The sequence below is a fragment of the Sphaeramia orbicularis genome, chromosome 7 (assembly GCF_902148855.1).
Source record: "Sphaeramia orbicularis chromosome 7, fSphaOr1.1, whole genome shotgun sequence".
In the NCBI taxonomy this organism is placed as follows: Eukaryota; Metazoa; Chordata; class Actinopteri; order Kurtiformes; family Apogonidae; genus Sphaeramia; species Sphaeramia orbicularis.
The window spans coordinates 19,528,716-19,549,075 of NC_043963.1; the positions used below are offsets into that span (position 1 = coordinate 19,528,716).

General features: G+C 36.0%; 1 protein-coding gene across 1 annotated transcript; it reads left to right on the top strand.

Annotated features, from left to right (window-relative positions):
• The first annotated feature begins 1,177 nt into the window (after nt 1-1,177).
• LOC115422113 (taste receptor type 1 member 2-like) lies at nt 1,178-13,053 on the top strand. The gene is made up of 6 exons (XM_030138187.1): nt 1,178-1,359; nt 3,695-3,989; nt 5,585-6,310; nt 8,064-8,270; nt 8,545-8,665; nt 12,122-13,053. Exons 1-6 carry the CDS (start codon nt 1,178-1,180, stop codon nt 13,051-13,053), a joined length of 2,463 nt encoding a protein of 820 aa, XP_029994047.1.
• Nucleotides 13,054-20,360: the final 7,307 nt, after the last annotated feature.

Genomic DNA, 20,360 nt, shown 5'->3' on the forward strand with positions numbered 1-20,360 from the left:
AAATGAAGTGAAATGAAATATAATTGTGGAATATCTGATCAGTTCTGAGCTGACATTCTTATTGACCTGATGAGGAGTGAGGTGTTTTTCTTCGCAAATCACACCAATACACAAGCATCTCTGTTATCACGTGCACTTTCAGCCACAGTTTGAAACTATTTGCTGTTTCCTTACATTGAACCCAGGTCACTGGATCTCTCAGTTTCTTACTCAGTCATACCAGGTAGTGCACATTGTGTTTGGTTTTTTTTCCTTCGTTTACTCCCATTTTTCCTTTAATTTGTCACATTCTTTGAGCTGTAAAAGGTCAGACTGAACTGAATTGACCGTCAACAAAAAAAAAGGTAAGATTTAACACACATTTAGTCAACGTAAATGTTGAAATAATGTATAGATAAAACGTTAGGCAATTAGAACAGGAAAAACCATACTAATATGTAGACTTTAATTATCAAACAGTAAGAAAATGTTATATTTGACCTCATTTGTTGTAACTATTTGATAAATATAAGCTTCTACTGATACTTTGATCAGTATTAGATTTTATTTAAGAAAATTGATTTCAATTGGAAATTTCATTTCAGTGTATTACATTCATTTATACACTTTAAAAAATATTTTTAAACAGAACGTACTAATTTTTACTGTATTTAATGTAACATATTTTTATTTTTGTGACAGTGGAGAGCAAATTCACAAATAAATAAAAGACAAGCAAAACACTTAATATTATGGAGTAGATTGAAATTGCTTGGAAAACTAATTACAATGTATGAAAATGTTTAAATAAATGTTAACCTAAAGCTTTAGTAAATTAAAAACCTGAACAAAGAGGTGTTTATCTAAATCTTGTCAAATGTTTGAACTTATTTAATAGTGAAATGTAAGTGTGTATATTAAATTATGTTAAAGTTGGACAGGTATGTGTAGTTAAAAATCTACATGTTACTTTGTTTCCATTCTCTTAACTAGATTTCTTAGCGTGTGTATACGTCACTAAGTATCCGTGCAGCAGCAGTTTTGCATATTCATTTGTAAATTTCCATCCAGCCGTAGATGCATTTGCGACACTTCAGGCTGGAAGGAAGGATGTCTGGGTTCTTGGTCTCATGTGACTTTTCAGATTTTACGGACAGAAGCTTTTTACTTTAGACTTTGGTTGACATTAACAACAAAAATGAAATGTTCACTGGCACTCCTGTGTCTGCTAGAGTCTCTTTTGCAAACAGTGACTGGATACACCGTCCTGCCCTCTGAGTTCCATCTGAAAGGAGATTATATGGTGGGAGGACTTTTTAATGTTCATCATGATGGTAACCCTGTTCCTTATGGGAGACCAGAAGCTATTGAATGCTCCAGGTGAGTTAAGTTAGGTAAAAAAAAAAAAAAAAAAGCAGCAAATAATGATGAATGGGTTATATTTTTTAGCATTGATTCAACTGAAATTGAAACTGAAACTGAGTTAACCTTTAACCCCTGAGACATTATTGCAGGTAAACTTACTGCTGTAAATTTGCCTCTGTTTCAGTGTCATAAAAGCTGCTGTGAGTATGTACTCATGTTCCTTTTCTTCAGTGGATTTGTTTTACTGTGGGTTTTAGGGTCAAAATAGGGTGGAATAACAAAAAGAAAAACGAGAGGAATTGAAGTTTGACAGGTTTTTACTAAATAATGCACTCAGAATGTACATCAGTAAGAGATGTAGGATGTTGAACATGAAGTGTGAACTGGAACACACTGAACTAGAACAAATATTTGAATTTTAGCCCAGTAGTTTTTGTTTTGGGGCTGTTAATATTGATTTTAATACTGACCATAAGTCTTCTATTAGTTTATAAGACACCTATGATAGCTCTTCAGTTTTCATTCTCTTTCTAACCACAGGCCTAGATAGGAATGTTTGCTCTCAGTCAGTTTCTAAATTCTGAATGTTTTCTAAGCTACTTTGTCTCTAATGATACCACAAGATACAGCATAACCCAACTCCCTAAAACTTCCCAGAACAACTTCAAGGTCTTGCATTCTTTCTTTTTGTATCTTATTTTCTTTCTTCTGCTTAGCAACAGCGTCATACATCATATTAACCAATCACATTTAAGCTTAGCGCAGGTTACTATAAGTTAGACTGACTTCCAGGACAGGTCAGAACTGACTTCTGACAGAGGGCGAAGCTTCGTTTGTCAGTTTCTCACTTGTGCACAATAAAGGAAGGCCTGACTGCCAACCAATCCATTCTCCACAAATTTCTTTGTCGTTTACACCTCCACGACAGGGGCTGTTTTGTTTTTTGTTTTTTTCTAAATTAGTTCAGCTGATTTTTGACACCTGGTTGAACTCCAAAAAGCAGTTACACGGTCAAAACTTGGTAAAACGTAGTAAAAAAAAAAAAAAAAAAAAGGAAAATCACCGCAACACTTCAAACAGTAAAACAAACAAACAAAAAACCATAAGGAAAATGGAGTTAAAAAAAAGGAAGGAAAAAAAAGCCCAATCCATTTCTTTTTATAGTGAGTCAGTCTCACTCATTACTCTGTGTTTTTTCCCCCATTCCACAGGCAGCAGGGCATCTACTGAGCATGCTCAGATGTCTATGAAAAAAACAAGGTTTATTCTCTCAGCATGTTTTCAAATTTGTCCTGTTGAACAAATGGTTGTATGTTTAGGAATATTTAAAATAAATCATACATTCAGACCCCTCACCACAGACACAGATTCTGTTGGGTTTCTGTAAATTGGCTTAGAGTCTGGTTTTTGACCAACTCTATATATAAAGTGTCATGAGATAACTTTTTTGTTGCAATCTGGCGCAATCTAAATAAAATTTGATTGACTGAGTGATTTAATTGGTTTTCCCCTGTAAGTCGCTTTGGAAAAAAGCGTCTGCCAAATGCATAAACATAAACACAAACTCGTCAGGGGTTGAAGGGTTAATAGAAGTACAGTTGCGGAAAAAATTATTAGACCATCAGAAGTCATCAAAAACAATGGTTATGTAATCAAGCAGTAACTCCTGTGTGTATCATGTGACTAAAACGGACAGAAAAGAAAACATGGAATGCCTAAAAGCACTGTTTTTGTCAGTACAATGCCATAGATATTGATGTAAGAACTGAAGTGATTTTGGTTATTATCAAGAAAACATGTAAAATGGATAGATACCAACTCTGAAATTAAACTATTGTGAGCTATTTTTGTTATCATTATATTTGTCCAAACAAATGTACCTTTAGTTGTACCAGGCATTAAAGTGAACAGGGAATTGAAGAAAACAAGGGTGGTCTAATCATTTTTTCCGTGATTGTACTTAATGTGTCTTACTTTTCAAGTTACCTGTCCTTGCTCTTTTGCTGCCTCCTGTTTCAATACTACATCTATGTTTGTGCCTCAAGAATGATATGATAATTACTGGTTCAAACACACTGGAAAAAATCTAAATCTTACCAAGTGTATTTTTCTCATTTGAATTAAGCAAAAAAATCTTGAATTAAGCAAAAAATCTGCCAATGGAACAAGTGAAAATTCTCTTGGTAAGATTTCTTGAAATGAGATTTTTAAGATCTATTGTCTAAAAATAAGTTCTTATATCTCACTGAAAAGTTACTCTTTAGGTGATTATGTCTTATTTTAAATGTGATGAGATATTTGGACAAGAAATGACAAAAATACACTCTTATTGACCTTTTTTTATTCACAGCCAAGAATTTCTGCTGTCAAGTTATCGGAGGTTTCAGTTGATGAGATTTGCAGTAGAGGAAATCAATAACTCCACCGACCTCCTGCCAAATGTTTCTCTTGGCTACGACATATTTGACCACTGCTCTGACTCGCACAGTTTCCCGGGTATTTTAAGCTTCATCTCAGTCAACAGCTCAATCCGACCGTACGACAATCTGTCCAGAATGTCTGAAGTGATCGCAGTGGTTGGTACTTTTACAAGTCCAGGGTCACGGACTGTGGCACCGCTATTCATGATGGATCTCATTCCCATGGTAAATTTACTTGCTTTTTGTTTGTTTGTTTGTTTGTTTGTTTTTAGAAATATAAAAACCATCTTTTCATTTAAAGGGGTCATATTTGGCTAAACCCACTTTTATTAGTCTTTGGTTCATTTATTTGTGTATTTGGACCCTAATAGTTCATAAAGTTTGAAGTTGAACCCTCCAGGTGCTGCAAAGCTATCTTTATATTTATTTTGGGAAAAAAATGAGTGGATTTCTACAACCTGATTTATTTATTTATTTAATTAATTCTCTTTTTATTGAAATAATTTAGATTTTTTTTCACACATTGAAAAATCAGACAAATACACAAACTATACACATCCAGAGAGTGGGCGTAAAACAAACAAACAAAAACATTTACAGCTGCTCATCATATTCTTGGCATACAAGATCTTAAAGTATAGAATCAATGTATAAATAAAGATAAATAAAAACAAAAACATATTTCTTTCAGAGGATTTTGGGTTCATATTCATGCAGTCATCTCAGCAAACTCAGATCTCAAAGGCTTCACATATCTCACCCATCCCTCCCAGTGCTGCACAAAAAAAATCCATCTTCAAATTTAAAGTAAAGCTTAGTCTTTCCAACCTGTTCAACCTGTTTTAATTCCTGCTTAATTTGATGGGCCAGTAGAGTTGAATTAATGAAGAATTCAGACCCAAGCATAACATTTACAGTTTATGTAGACCACAGGGAAATGTTGTAAAATGCATAATTCCATATCCATCCAAATTAGAGTCACTAATAGTGCTAGTTGGTAGTAATTTCTAAGATATAGTCTTTGGTCAAAATATGAAAATCTGAGAATTATTGAGAGAATGAGTTTTATTAAAAAGGAATATTTGTCTTAGAGCTGCAGATCTACCTCAAAACAGTGTCTGTACATTACAATACATTCACTTTTCAGGTTCTTTTGTTGTGTAAAATTTATGACCACAGGTGTGAGACATCTCTGGTCTCTGACGTTCTTCCCCAAACCGAAATCTGGAAGTTGAATTTATGTTTCTGTACTCCCATTTACAATCACGGAAAAAAATATTAGACCATCAAAAGTCATCAAAAACAGTGGTTATGCAATCAAGTACTAACTCCTATGTGTATCATGTGACTAAAACAGACAGAAAGAAAACAAGGAATGCCTAAAAGCACTGTTTTTGGCAGTACAATACCACAGATACTGATGTAAGAATGCAGATTGGATAATTTATTAATTTTATTTATGACTCAAATAATGAAGCCATATTCTTAAAATGAAAAAGCATTTCTTCAAATGCATTTTAATTTAGATTATGGTAGCTAATTGCTTCCATAGAATAGATATATAAATATAAAAGAGTAAAAGGAAGCGGGAGATATATATTAATAATATTTTATGGAGAGGGGGTGGGATTAAAAAAGTTGCATTTCTTCCAACCTCTTTTTTCAAGCATGTAAATGGAATTACTGTGCTTTTCTTCTGTCTAAGATTGTTATGATTGTTGATATTTGTAATATTATTTATGTTTTGCTTGTTTGCATGTATGTTAAATTTCATTCCTTGTTCAGAATAAATTACTAAATCTAATCATCTCTATTTACAGGTCAGTTATGGAGCATCTAGTTCTATGTTTTCAAGAAAACAGAATTTCCCTTCTTTTCTACGAACGTTGCACCCCAATAAAGACGTCGTAAAGATTATATATAAGATGTTAGTGCACTTTAACTGGCGATGGGTTGCTTTCCTTAACATTAATGATGATTATGGCAATGACGGCCGGGATGTGTTCATAGAGATGATTGAAGATACAGACATCTGCCTGGCATATACCAGAGGGCTGGATGAAAAAACGAATTACACCCCCATCTTCAAACAGTTAGAGATGCAGCAGATAAATGTCATTATTGTTTTTGCTCCTGAATGGACAGCTGAGGCGGTCATCATGTCAGCAATAGAACAGAACGTCACAAACAAGGTGTGGCTAGCAGTGGAAACCTGGGCCTTAAACAAGAGGCTTCCCAAGCTGAAAGGAATCAAAAATATAGGAACTGTACTCGGGGTTTCTGAACCACCAATAGACTTACCTGGTTTTAATGACTTTATCTATTCGTCAAAAGGCCAAAGTGACAACAACAATGAGGAACAACAGAAGCTTTGTAATCAGGTTTGCAACTGCAGCGGCCTCAGACCAGAAAACATCACCAATGCGGAGTCATCTTTCTCTTTTGCGGTTTATTCGGCCATTTACGCCATCGCTCACGCCCTGCACAACACACTCCAGTGTGGAAGTGGCGAATGTAATCGAAAAATTACACCGTACCCACATGTGGTGAGTATGCAGCTGATTTAAGACTTCGTGAAACTGGGGTCTGAATCCAAATAAAATGTAAACCAGGGGTCTCAAACATGCGGCCCGGGGGCTAAAGGTTCCAATCCGGCCTGTGGGATGAATTTGCAAAGTGTAAAAATTCCACTGTCTGGCTGTTGAATTCATTTTGGTTCAGGTTCCACATACAGATTGATATGATCTCAAGTAAAATAATACCATAATAAACTACAAAAAATAATGACTCCATATTTTCTTCTTGGTTTGATGTGAAAAAAATACTACACTATGCCTATAAATAATGACCACTTCAAATTTTTGTCTTTGTTTTAGGGCAAAAAATTACATAAATTATGAAAATATTTACATTTACAAACTATACTGTAACAATAAAATCTGAATAACCTGAACAAATATGAACAACCTGAAATGTCTAAAGAAAATTAAGCACAATTTTAACAATTTTCTGCCTGTTATTAAGTGTTTAGTGTCTTTATAGATCCGATCCATGATGCACATGTGGAAATGATACGTAGAGGCATAATATTGTTAAAATTGTATTTATTTTTCTTAAGAGATGTCAGGTTTTTTTTTTAGGTAATTCACATCTTGTTTGTTTGGATAGTTTATAACAGTAAGTATTTTCATAATTTAATGGGGTTTTTTTGAACTAAAACAAAGACAAAAATTTGGATTTGTCATTATTTATAGGTTATGATGCTATTATTTTACTGGTCTGGCCCACTTGGGATCAAATTGGGCTGAATGTGGCCCCTGAAAAAAAATGAGTTTGAGACCCCTGATGTAAACGGAGCCGTGGACTAAAAAGGAAGCTCCGTTCCTCATTAGAATATTTTTTAACAACAACGAACAGGGGCATGTGGTTGTACACAACCCAGTGGTAATGGGCAACAGTACTATTACAGAGCAGGTTAGTTCACATCAGTACCTGGGCATCTTCATGGATATATCTCTGAAATGGGATGAACATGTCAACTTTCTGTGTGCAAAACTGGCTCAAAGACTGCATTTTCTTCATAGGTTCAGACTGTTCTGTACAAGCTCTAAGGTCAAGCATGCTTTTTATAATGCAGTGCTTGAACACTGCAAAAATCAAAACCTTAGCAAGTGTATTTTTCTCATTTCTAGTCATTTTTATTATTATTATTATTATTATTATTATTATTATTATTATTCCACTCCATCTATATAAAATATATATAATGTAATACTAATATAATATATATAAAAAATATCTCATCATACTTAAAATAAGACATAATCACCTAAAGAGTCACTTTTCAGTGAAAAATAAGAACCTATTTTCTGACAATAGATCTTGAAAATCTTATTTCAAGAAATCTTACCAGGAAAATTTTCACTTGTTCCATTGGCAGATTTTTTGCTGAATTCAAGATTTTTTATTTTTTTTTTGCTTAATTCAAGCAAAAAAAAAAAAAAAAAAAAAAAAAAGTCTGCCAATGAAACGGGTGAAAATTATCTTATTCAGACCGAAGCTTAGTGTTTACAGTTTATGTAGACCACAGGGAAATGTTTTAACATGCAGAATTCCATTTAAAAAAGCAAACTATCACTCCTTTAGGGTTTTGTGACTGAGTGTGTTTTGTTATTGTATGTGTCCGAGTGTGAATAGCACTGTTGTCAAATATAAATTTCCTGTATGGGACAACAAAGTTGATCCTGATCCTGTGAACAAGTAAATGATGCTAATCTGAATATTGTGTGTCTGCATCAGATCCTGAAAGAACTGAAGAAGTCCAACTTCACCCTTTTAAACCATAGTATTCAGTTTGATGACAACGGAGACCCCACATTTGGATATTTTTCTATTGTTTTCTGGAACCAAAGTGGTGATGCAGAGGAAGTTGGCTTTTATAAATCTGATCCACTGTGCGACTTCGTCATCAACGACAGCAAAATCCAGTGGTATGAAAATAAACCTGTAAGTATTTTTTTTGCTTATTTAAAAGAATGTGGCAGTAAATCAAGACTTTTACTTTTTCTTTTTTTACTTGTTTTCCCAAGTCTAATACTGAGTATTTTAAGTCATCTTTGCGTTTAGGAAAGTTGAAAGGCAAGAAATAAAGAGGTGCTGGTTCGTTATGGTATTTTCAGATTTATTTCACAAAACCTATAAAGTTTCTATTTCTGCCTCAACTCTCCACTGTTTTATCTTTCTTGAATATGATTTTCTAATGGATGGTTTTCTTTCACAGATGCCTTCTTCACTGTGTTCTATACCGTGTGATGAAGGATACAAAAAAAAAACAGATGGGCCTCATAAATGCTGTTTCAAATGTGAAATCTGTCCAGAGGGAACACATGTCAACACCACAGGTAAATTAGAAAACCAGTAAAACCAGCTCAACCAGACTATTTTCATATTCCTGTTTGGCAGTGGCTGAATATTCTGTGTGAGATATTTAGTGACAGAAGTTGCAGATTCCACCCAAACAAAGACTTAGTTACTTTCTAGATACTTACTTACTTACTTCCTAGAGAAACGACTGCAGGTCACCACAGAGCTTCAATCTACAGACCTAAAAACCACCAACTATGCCAGAAATCTGGGTATAGTGATGGACTCAGACCTAAATTTTGAAAAACACACCAAGGCAGTCACAAAATCAGCCTACTATCACCTTAAGAACATCTGAAGGATAAAAGATCTGATGTCTCAGCAGGACCTGGAAAAACTTCAGTCGGCTTGATTATTGCAACAGTGTCTTTACAGGTCTACCTAAAAAATCCATTAGACAACTGCAGCTCATTCAGAACTCTGCTGCTAGAGTCCTCACCAGGACCAGAAAAGCGGACCACATTAGTCCAACTCTGAGGTCCTTACACTGGCTGCCTGTCCGTCAGAGGATAGACTTTCAAGTTCTGTTGCTGGTCTATAAAGCTCTGAGTGGTTTAGGACCAAAATACATCAGTGACCTCCTGACCCAGTATGAACCCACCAGACCCCTCAGGTCATCTGGATCTGGTCTGCTGTCAGTTCCCAGAGTCACAACCAAACACGGAGAAGCTGCATTCAGCTTCTATGCTCCACATGTCTGGAACAAACTCCCAGAAAGCCTCAGATCAGCTGAAACACTCAGTTTATTTAAATCCAGGTTAAAGACCCATCTGTTCTCAGCTGCATTTAAATAGTTTTTATTCATCAGTTCAGATCTGCACTGTTCCTTTTAAGCTAAAAGTTTTTATCTGTTTTATCTGCTTGTCTGTTTTATCTGTTTTATCTATTTATCTGACTTTTTGTTTGTTTTTCTCATTCCTATACTTCTGCTGTAATGCTTTTAATGTTTTATGTAAAGCACTTTGAACTGTCTTGTACATGAAATGTGCTATATAAATAAACCTACCTTGCCTTGCCTTGCCTGCCTAGATGACGATACACCCCATAATGCAACGGTAATAACTCTAGTTTACAAGTCAAATGCCTCCAGAATAAGGAGGAGTGAAACTTTACCAGGTTTCAATCACTAATACAAAAAAATTAAGTCAAAAATGTTGGTTGGCTGTAGTTTCCAAAATACAGTCATGGGTCAAAATATGAAATTGTGAGAATTAATGAGAAAAAAGTAAAGTTTGTCTCATAACTACAGTTCTACTTCAAAATACTGTCTATAAAATACTCACTTTTCAAGTTTTTTCCAGTGAAATATTTATAAATCTATTGTATAAATGTACATAAACCTATATATATACACATATACATATACATACACACACACACATATACATAAATATACATATATACATATATATACACACACACACACACACACATATATATATATATATATATATATATATATATATATATATATATATATATACACATACACACTGTGTATGTAATAAGACATTATCATATACACTGAAAAAACATCAGTTTACCAGCACTTTTGTCATTTTTTCCCCCAATTCATCTGTTTAAACCTTGTGTGGTGTTCAGATTTTTGTTATTCAGCCAGTGTTTGTGGGTTTGGTGGTCCTGCTGCTTTTGTGGGTTTTTAATTTAATAACAATCAAACAATTTTATGTTAAAATACTCAGCAGATGTTTACTTCATCCCAATTACAAGCAACATAAAAAGCATGTGTGTTTAATATTTGCCTTTGCTAGATCACATTTATGAATTAAAGTGCTACTCGTTTTTAATTTGTTTTTGTTTGTTTTAAAATAAAATGTAATATAATCAAGATATGAGAGGAAAAAATTCATTAAAAAATAATTAATCATCATTTTTTGTTTAATAAAACATTTAAACAGGTCCCATAGACCCAAACACCAGGGTTAAAGAATGTAAGATTTAGCACATTTAATCTCTAAGGTTATCTAAAAAATTCAATAGTAAAACAATGTCAAAAACCATTTTTCTGCATGGTAACTAAATTAGTTTTTCATATTTTAAGTAAATTTTGCTAATAACAACATTTTTCCAAAAGTAAGTAAACATTACAAATTCTTGGTCTCTAAGACAGAAAGATTTTGTCATAAGTGCAAGTTAGCTGTTCTATGAGGCTCCATAGTGAATGTGGAAACACTGTCATCTTCTACAACATTGATTCACCAGTAAAACCCATGGAGTTGGATCAATGACCGTGGATGGAGACACTGGGTTTATGTTCAGTTAATGATAGATTTGACTGAAAAAGTCCCTTTTTGTCAAATTCTCTCTTTTGTTTGGAATGGTAACCCTGAGATGTAATCTCTCAGAAAAATACCTGATTTTCAATGAAAAAAAAAAAAAAAAATCCAAAATACAGAGGATAATATTATGATAAATGGTAATAATTCACTTCAGAAAGGCTACATACAGATAAAAATTAACTTGGAAAGGGACACAAAAGTTGCACTGGGTCTTTATGGGTTAAGGAACCACATACACCTTGTTTTGTGCAAAAAGGATTCAAAACTTTATCTAAAGCTATAAATGGTTACTAGGGGTGTGCCTAAAAATCGATTCATATAAAAATCGTGATTCTCATTTACTATGATTCAGAATCGATTTAAAATGTCCCAAAATCGAGTTGCAAAAATAAAACACATCCACTGCCAGTCTACCTCCGTTTTACACGCAGGACATCCTGACGTCATCACGCAGCTGGTTCTGGAACTGGTTTGGTAAGCACCAAAACAAAAAGGAAACTAATGGAGGAGGTAGGGTTAGCGGTTAGCAATTAGGGGCTAGCACGATTAGCAGTTAGGGTTGGCAATCAGCGCCATTAGCAATTAATGGCTAGTGCACTGACACACCATCAAATGGCGTTAAGTAAGACACGTAAGGATGAAAATGCTTACATATAGCACGTCAAATGCAATAAACTGGCGTCCCATTCAACGGGATTTCATGAGATCAGTCTGTCAGCTGCATCACCCAGAGTTTAAGGACATGGTGCAGAGTCAGCCACCAGTGGAAAACCAACACACACTGCTGTGCCTCACCAAACTCCCTGCCAAGCATGGATAAATGTTGAAAACTTAATAAATATGAAAAAGACATTTTAATGTCTGCATTTGCCATTCTGTCTTGCAAATCAGACTGGAGTAGATCATGAAGATCCTTTGCACACCTATAGATTGAAGCAGAAATTATTATGAGTCAAATCGTTTTGAATTGAAAATCGTTTTGAATCGAATCATAGCCTCAAAAATCGTAATCGAATCAAATCGTGAAATAGTAAAAGATTCCCACCCCTAATCATTATTGTTTTTCACCACATTTCTATGTGTGTGTGTGTGTGTGTGTGTGTGTGTGTGTGTGTGTGTGTGTGTCTGTTACAGCGGATCCATACCTTTGCATCAAATGTAACGACAAGACAGAATGGTCTTCAGAAGGAAGCACATCATGTAATCGTCGAGTTGAGGAGTACGTCCAGTTCACAGAAACAGCAGCTATATTCGTCATGATTGGGACCTGGGCCTTCATTGGATTCACAGTAGCTGTGACTGTGCTCTTTGCCATCAACTACAACACACCAGTTGTCAAATCAGCAGGAGGACCGATGTGTTTCCTCATTTTAAGCTGCCTCATTCTGTGTAGTATTAGTGTGTTCTTCTATTTTGGTGTGCCAACTGATTCTTTTTGTGTCTTGAGGTATGTGCCGTTTCTTCTGTTTTACACCGTCTGCGTGGCTTGTTTTGTTGTGCGATCTTTTCAGATTGTTTTCATCTTCAAAATAGCCGCCAAATACCCTAAATTCCACAGTTTGTGGGTCAAATATAATGGACAATGGTTGTTCATTACAGCAGTATTTCTTATTCAGTTACTTCTAGTTGTTTTTGTGTATTCTTTTGCACCTCCAAAGGCTTACAGTATAACGTCCGGGTACTTTGATAAACTCGTGCTTGACTGTCATGTGAGTCTAAACAAGTCCTCTGTTTCTCTTGTGTTTCTTTCATTGTTGTGCTTACTTTGCTTTATTTTCTCCTACATGGGCAAAGACCTTCCTAAAAACTACAACGAGGCCAAATCGATAACCTTCTGTCTGCTCCTGCTGATTCTCACCTGGGTCGTTTTTGCCACCGTCTTCTTTGTTTACAGCGGAAAACACATCCAGACTCTGAATGCTCTGGCAGTGCTCTGCAGCCTCTACTCCTTTCTGGTCTGGTATTTCATGCCAAAAGTCTATATTATCATTTACCAACCTCAGAAAAACACACAGCAGTACTTTCAAGACCTCATTCTGAGTTATACCAAAGCAATAACCTATTAACAAAAAAGATCATTAGGCTTTTTTAGAGTTAAAACTCTAAGGGCCCCTTTACATTGCATGGAGATCGTTGGGTGACCACTGAGCGATAAGAAACTGGTCCGATCTCTCAATGATCTCCTAAGCCTTGAAAAAGCCATCCTTGTGTGATCCTTGTATGCCTGTTGTGCCTTTGGCCTCTACTTCAAATTGTCTGGTCAGTCGGATCAGGTAGTAGTGGTGGTGGTGGGGGGGTCATCAAGATAGTCATACCCATTCCCTCATTGATCTCTCAACCTTCTCTACCTTCGGGGCGGCAAAATTTGGCATTCATTGAAAGACTGCTGAGGGATCATTGGGGGATCGATGAGATTGTTCAAGGTTAATTGAGAGCACCTTGGGCATTTGTTGAGAGATCGTTTCCATCGCTTCTGTCGTTGAAAGACTGTTTTGGACCAAGTCAAAACTTTGAGGCGACCGTGGAGAAAACTGGAAAATCATTGAGAGATCTTGGTGATCGCTGGGTGTTCACTGACAGATCGTTGAGAGATCTGGCCATTTTTTCATCGCTCAATGATCTCTCAATGATCGCCACCCCTGTGTAAAGAAGGTTTCAGGTATATCGTTTTATGAATAATGTGATCACTAGTATCATGAGCATATATACTATATAATGTCTACTTTTCATATTGTTGTTTGACATTTCAGTGTTCAAAGGCTCTGTTTCCATTTCCTGACTCAACCACAAATCCAGCTTTCCTCTTACATTGACTAATGCCACATTTCCACCATGTGGTATCGGCTCGACTCGACTAGACTCAACCTTATTGCGTTTCCATTACGAAAAAGGACCTGGTACCCGGTACTAGTTTTTTGGTATCACCTCCGCCAAGGTTCCAAGACTGGGGAACAAATACTAAAAGGTGACATGTGAACACTGCAGACCAAAGATTGGTCAGAGAGTTTTCTCTGTGACCCACCGTTTTACAAAAAACAGATGCGGAAGTTGACACTAAATATTGCGGTAGGTTAATCCACATGATGATAGCCTGCAAAACTACACCATGGTCGGTCAAGGAGATTCAGTCTTTGGTGGCCGATGTAAAAAATTAGCACAAGCTTGACGAGACAACACGCAACGAGCGAGTTTATCAGCAACTCTCTGAGCAGATCACACAAAAGTAACACGCTGCATCACTATGACGACCAGGTACTCTAAAGTCAGTAGTATCCTGTAATGGAAACGGTCTCCAGGAATAGTATCTGGTACCAGAGTCGAGTCGAGCCAAGGCAGTTCCATGTAGTGGAAACATGGCATGAGTAGCCAAAGCAAATGAAGTGTAACAATAATCACCTCATTTATAAATGCTTTATTACTTATATACTATAACTATATATGTGTGTGTAATGAAATGCCATGTATGTGCAAGTATTCAGAAAAGCTGAGTGCATTATTGTACATGTAAAATATAAATACATCAATTTACAGATGCAGTAAAATATCAGCTCTGTAGAGAACTGTGACACATTTATGGAAATCATTGTATGCTTATGAAGTGATTTTGTAATCAATAAACTCCATTTAGGTTACTTCAACTGGGTTATTTGTTTGTTTTTTTCTTTCACTCATTCACATGTTAAACAATAGTAAAAAGTTTTCAATAAAGATGTACAATCAGTGTATCTGTGTGTTGTTCAGCACAAAAATATAGCAGATAGGTGGGTGACAGTATCTCAAATAAATAAGAGCACTGCACATCACATCACTCCTTGAAGCAGATGGGCAGCATGTGCATTCACTAGCCACTTTATTGGTGTGAGGTGTACCTCATAGGGATGGGAGGAGTATCCGATACATATTGATACGCCGACACATTCATGCAGGATCCGAGTGCACCGGTAGAGAAACTGCGAGTGAATGAAAAGTTTGAAATGATATCGCGATGCATCGGTTATTGGATGTTTGTATTGATAAAATTTGATCCGTTCAATTGAATATATTTTTACTTGCATTTAAAAGTCTTTCTCTTTATTCGGATAAAGTTTTTCTTGTCTTCAGACCCACGTTAACATGCGCCACAGATTCACGGATGTGTGCACTGGGCACGAGTGCCGCGGATGAATACTGTAATGTCTGTATGTGAATGTGACAGACATAGAAGGAGGTGACCACATGTGGTGTATGAACGGGTACTTTTACTAGATCAGATGTACTGAATACTGCAGTACATACCACAGATACTTCCTTAAACAGTCACATACATATCTAACAACACATCCCAGAATACCTTGCACAGGTGTCTCTTAAAGTGACAGAACCTTGTTCTGTATTACCTACATTACAAATACAATACATTACAAATGGATTCAGCGAGGAAGCAAGAAGTTGAGTGTTAGAAACATGCAGAGAAACGAACCGCTTTATCCTCCAGACGGTCGCGGAGGCACTGGAGCCTGTCCCAGCATTACAGATGTCCACGCATACTTTGGTGATAATTGATGCTATTTTCGGACATTTAACTATGTTAACCTGTTTTTACATTAAACCTTTTGTGAATGTGTGTTTTCTGTGTTTGGGATCGTGTGCTGTCCGTGGTGCTGAAATCACACACTACTGCACACAAACAGACCTGTACTGTTAGAAATTAGGAGTCATAGTAAGACATCAAATGAAGAAATTTTAAGTAGAAGGTATAAGAATAAAACAAAGACACACATGAATAACAGAGAGAAGTGAACGTTAAAAACATTAACTGTCCAACACGCACATCCATCACCCTGATCCTCGTCCCAGTGGACTGTGCATTATCTCTGCAGATTAGGGCTGCACAATTTTGGCAAAAAAAAAAATCCCGATTTTTTCCTCTAAACTCGATTTTCGATTTCGATTTTTGGGTATAACTAGAAAAGGCAACAGCAGTCAACATGTCGTTTTCGTGAGCAGCCCACAGTGCAAGCCACTGCTCTGACCTCAAAGCTGTGATGGGATCACGTGATGAACCTACAGTTTTGTTTTGTTTTTTCTCTTCATTAAATCTTTGAAATGAAGTAGAGTACACAAACAATGTATACAACAAGAAAATAACATAAGTTTGTCAGGGGGAATACACTATAAGAAAATGTCCAAATCAGAGCAAATACCGATAGTTGTTACAACCTTTTTGTTTCCACATTTATCTAACAGCTTTAAATAAATTTCAACATCTTACAAAACATAAATAATATTTGGTTTTGTGTTACAGAACTTACATTTGTGAATGAAAAATTTAGCAAGTAAGAGGACTAAATTATTTATTTATTTTTTTTTAAGTTTTTTTTTTTCTTTCTTTTCTGGGTATCTGGCCCACAGAAGTGATACCAGTGTCAGTCAGTGACAGGCATCAGTCGTGCGTGCGTGTGTGCGTGGACCAGGTTAATATGAGTGATCCCCATGCGGTTCTATTTAAACTGGGGGATCCGTGCGTGGAATAGACCGACCCAGGACACACTGGAGGGATTCTATCCCTGGAGCTGGTGGATGTGTGTGGGCACAGGGCTGTCTGGGCTCCTCTGCTGAGGCTGATGACCCCGAGACCCGGACCCGGTTCGGAAGAAGACAGTACGGTACGGATCCGGTACAACGGAAGATGAGTGATCCGCTTGCAGTTATATTTCAATTGCGGGATCCGTGCGTGAAGCCACGGCTTATATTGGTATAAGTACTGCGGGTTCACGAACAGATTTAACGACCGGTCATTACACGGACTTCAGTGACAGACCGCTGTCACGGGAAGAGCCTACGGTAGCCCGCGGGCACGCGGAGGCGCGCGACCCGGAGGCATGAGAGAGATGAAATCGATTTTACGATTTCCTTTTTTTAAAAATTGTCCTAATTAAAAAATCCGATTTCGATTTAAAATCGATTAATCGTGCAGCCCTACTGCAGATTTGTTTCAAGTTTATTTTTCTGTTAATAAAAGACTTTATTCTTTATATGTTCTGCACCGTGAGTTTGTAGACCACCCATTCACTCCGTCTTGACAGTTTTTATTCGACCCCTCTAAGAACGCCAAAAGTCCACAAATGTCGTGCTGCTGCTGCTGCACTGTACCTTACATCCACCTGTCTGTGCGTTCGTTCGTGTGAATGTCGGATGGGACCCCTAATAACACCGTAATGTGTTCTACTTGTGGTCACATGTGGGTCCTGGAAAAGACCTCCTGATCCACAAACGTTGTGCATTGTTCTTACGTAGTTCATAAGGCATTCGTTAGTGCAACAGGGGGTTTCTACTGCTTTGGTTCGTAACGGCATTTGTGACTGAGGCTTTATGTGTGTCGCAGCTGTAGCTGCAGTAGAAGGAGACTTGTGCACCCCGGGTTTGTTTATTCAGTAAAGGCATTTATTGTGGCTACACGACTTATCTATCTGTGATGCAATGGCTCTTTATACTGCATTTCTGCATAATAAGATGGTTTTTATAACCATAAAATAGTAATTTAGGGGTGGATTGATTCAGACGGAGCACTACTGAAGGTCTAGGTGTGAAATGCACGGTCCGCCACTGGTTGTCATCATTATATTTGTCCAAACAAATGTACCATTAGTTGTACCAGGCATTAAAATGAACAAGAAATTGAAGAAATCAAGGGTGGTCTAATATTTTTTTTCCACAACTGTATGTAGTGGAGCTTTCATAACAATCACACAGAGTCAAAGTTAAAGTTGGAGATCGGGCAGAAATCGAGTTGCACTAAGAGTTTATTATAGTACAAAATAAACACTGGGTTGAAATCTCAAGAAACAACAGCCATTTTTTCCTTGGTAGACCATTTTTATATGAACAAAAATAGGTTGGGGCATTAAAATGAACAAGAAATTGAAGAAAACACGCTTTTCCATGGCTGTATATTTGAAAAAACAATGTCCTTGCTTTGCAGCAGAAGCAGGATCTGTTCCTAACCAGGCTTTTACAGTCTGAGTACCATCTTATTGGTCAGTTGTTGTCCTCTGGCAGGCGCCAGTCAAAAGAAAATCATGCAAATAAGTTGGCGGACTGTTCTTCAGAACAAGGTGTTTGTGGCTTGAGGGAACCTTTATCAAGTTAACGTGACTTGGGTTTAATGTTGTAAAGTCATAAAAAAAATAGTAACAAATGTTTACTGAACTACACAGGATCATCACACATAGAATCCATCCTTCAAATTCAGACCAATTACAGAGTATTATGATGTTATAGTAAGTAATGGATTATTGAAAGTACATTCAGAACATATTCTACCTCTAACACATCAGTTTTATCCAGTTCTCTGCAAACCTGTAGCTGTGGTTTCTGTGCCATTAAACTGTCTGTGTGTTTGTGTTGTATCTTCCTCTATAACAGTGGTTTCCAACCTTTTTTTTTTAACTCATGACCCCATTTTAACGTCACAAATTTCTGGCGACCCCAGACATTCAAAACAGAGCCTTTTTTTTTGCTAAAATTAATTAGTTTTTTGTCATGTAATTGTTTGCTATACTATGTTGCAATTAAGCGTCAATTTTAGACAACATTTAGTCTATATAATGTATATTATTATGGATGGAGGCAGAAAACCCAGGTGTAGATTACTGCACAAAGTGAGACTTTTATTTTCCTTGGTCAGGATATGTACAGTCAGTCCAGCTTGGATTTACAAGGCTGACAATTAATACTGAACAAACAATAACTCAAATTATGAATTATGAAAGAGCTGCAGCATCTGAAACTGACCACAATGAACATTTGAAAGATAAACAGTACTACAGTGCTTCAGTTTCAGAGTTTGTCATGTCTTTTATGGATTGGGATTGTCAATGTCAATTTACCATATATTTTTTATTAGTGAGTTTTTTTCTTTATTTTTATCAATTACTAGAAATTTCATGTGACCCCACAGATGAAAAATACTGCTCTCTCTCTCTCTCTCTCTCTCTCTACTATCCCTCTGTATATAAGCAAGCAAGCACCTGTGTGCATGGACAACTTTGAAGCAGATGTGTATATCAGTGGTGAGAGTTAAACTCTGGAATTCTCTTTAATGAGCTGAAGGACTGTAAAAACATATTCCAACTGAAAAAAATGAAAAATGAAAAAAAAAGAAAAATGAGATTATATGAACAGTTATAAGTTTGTACATTTTGTTTCATATTTGTTTTGCATCTTGTGACATTTATTTGCCTTTTGTGATATGGTATCGCAATTGTTTTGCATCATTTCGTCAGGTATACATTTACCTATGCTTTGTTTGTTTTGCACTTCCTGGACATGTAGTTTTGCACTTGGTTTTGTATTCATTTGTATTCATTCTGTAATATCTTTGGGTGTATTTTATTTGGTTTGTCTGACTTTACAGCTAGTTGTGTACTGCTAACCATTAAGGCTATTACTATTTAGAAGGGGCCAGGAAATATAAGATTTTCTTCATACTGCTCCTTTTTGAGCATGGCTGTGTAAATGTTTGTTCACCTGATGATTACTGAATGTCTGCAGATGAAATGCACAAACATGAACAAAATAAATGAAGTGAAATGAAATATAATTGTGGAATATCTGATCAGTTCTGAGCTGACATTCTTATTGACCTGATGAGGAGTGAGGTGTTTTTCTTCGCAAATCACACCAATACACAAGCATCTCTGTTATCACGTGCACTTTCAGCCACAGTTTGAAACTATTTGCTGTTTCCTTACATTGAACCCAGGTCACTGGATCTCTCAGTTTCTTACTCAGTCATACCAGGTAGTGCACATTGTGTTTGTTTGTTTTTTTCCTTCGTTTACTCCCATTTTTCATTTAATTTGTCACATTCTTTGAGCTGTAAAAGGTCAGACTGAACTGAATTGACCGTCAACAAAAAAAAAAGGTAAGATTTAACACACATTTAGTCAACGTAAACGTTGAAATAATGTATAGATAAAACGTTAGGCAATTAGAACAGGAAAAACCATACTAATGTATAGACATTAATAATCAAACAGTAAGAAAATGTTATATTTGACCTCATTTGTTTTAACTATTTGATAAATATAAGATTTTATCAATACTCTGATCAGTATAGGTTTTATTTTAGAAAAAAAAAAGATCTAAATTTGGAATTTCATTTCAGTGTATTACATTCATTTATACACTTTAAAAAATATTTTTAAACAGAATGTACACATTTTTACTGTATATAATGTAAAATATTTTTTATTTTTGTTACAGTGGAGAGCAAATTCACAAATAAAAGACACGCAAAACACTTCATATTATGAAGGAGATTGAAATTGCTTGGAAAACTAATTAAAATGTATGAAAATGTTTAAATAAATGTTAACCTAAAGCTTTAGTA

Coding starts and splice junctions, on each gene's coding strand:
- LOC115422113 (XM_030138187.1), top strand. CDS start 1,178: ATGAAATGTTCACTGGCACTCCTGTGTCTGCTAGAGTCTCTTTTGCAA. Junction 8,271..8,544: donor AGTGGTATGAAAATAAACCT/GTAAGTATTTTT, acceptor TTTCTTTCACAG/ATGCCTTCTTCACTGTGTTC. Junction 8,666..12,121: donor AACACATGTCAACACCACAG/GTAAATTAGAAA, acceptor TGTCTGTTACAG/CGGATCCATACCTTTGCATC.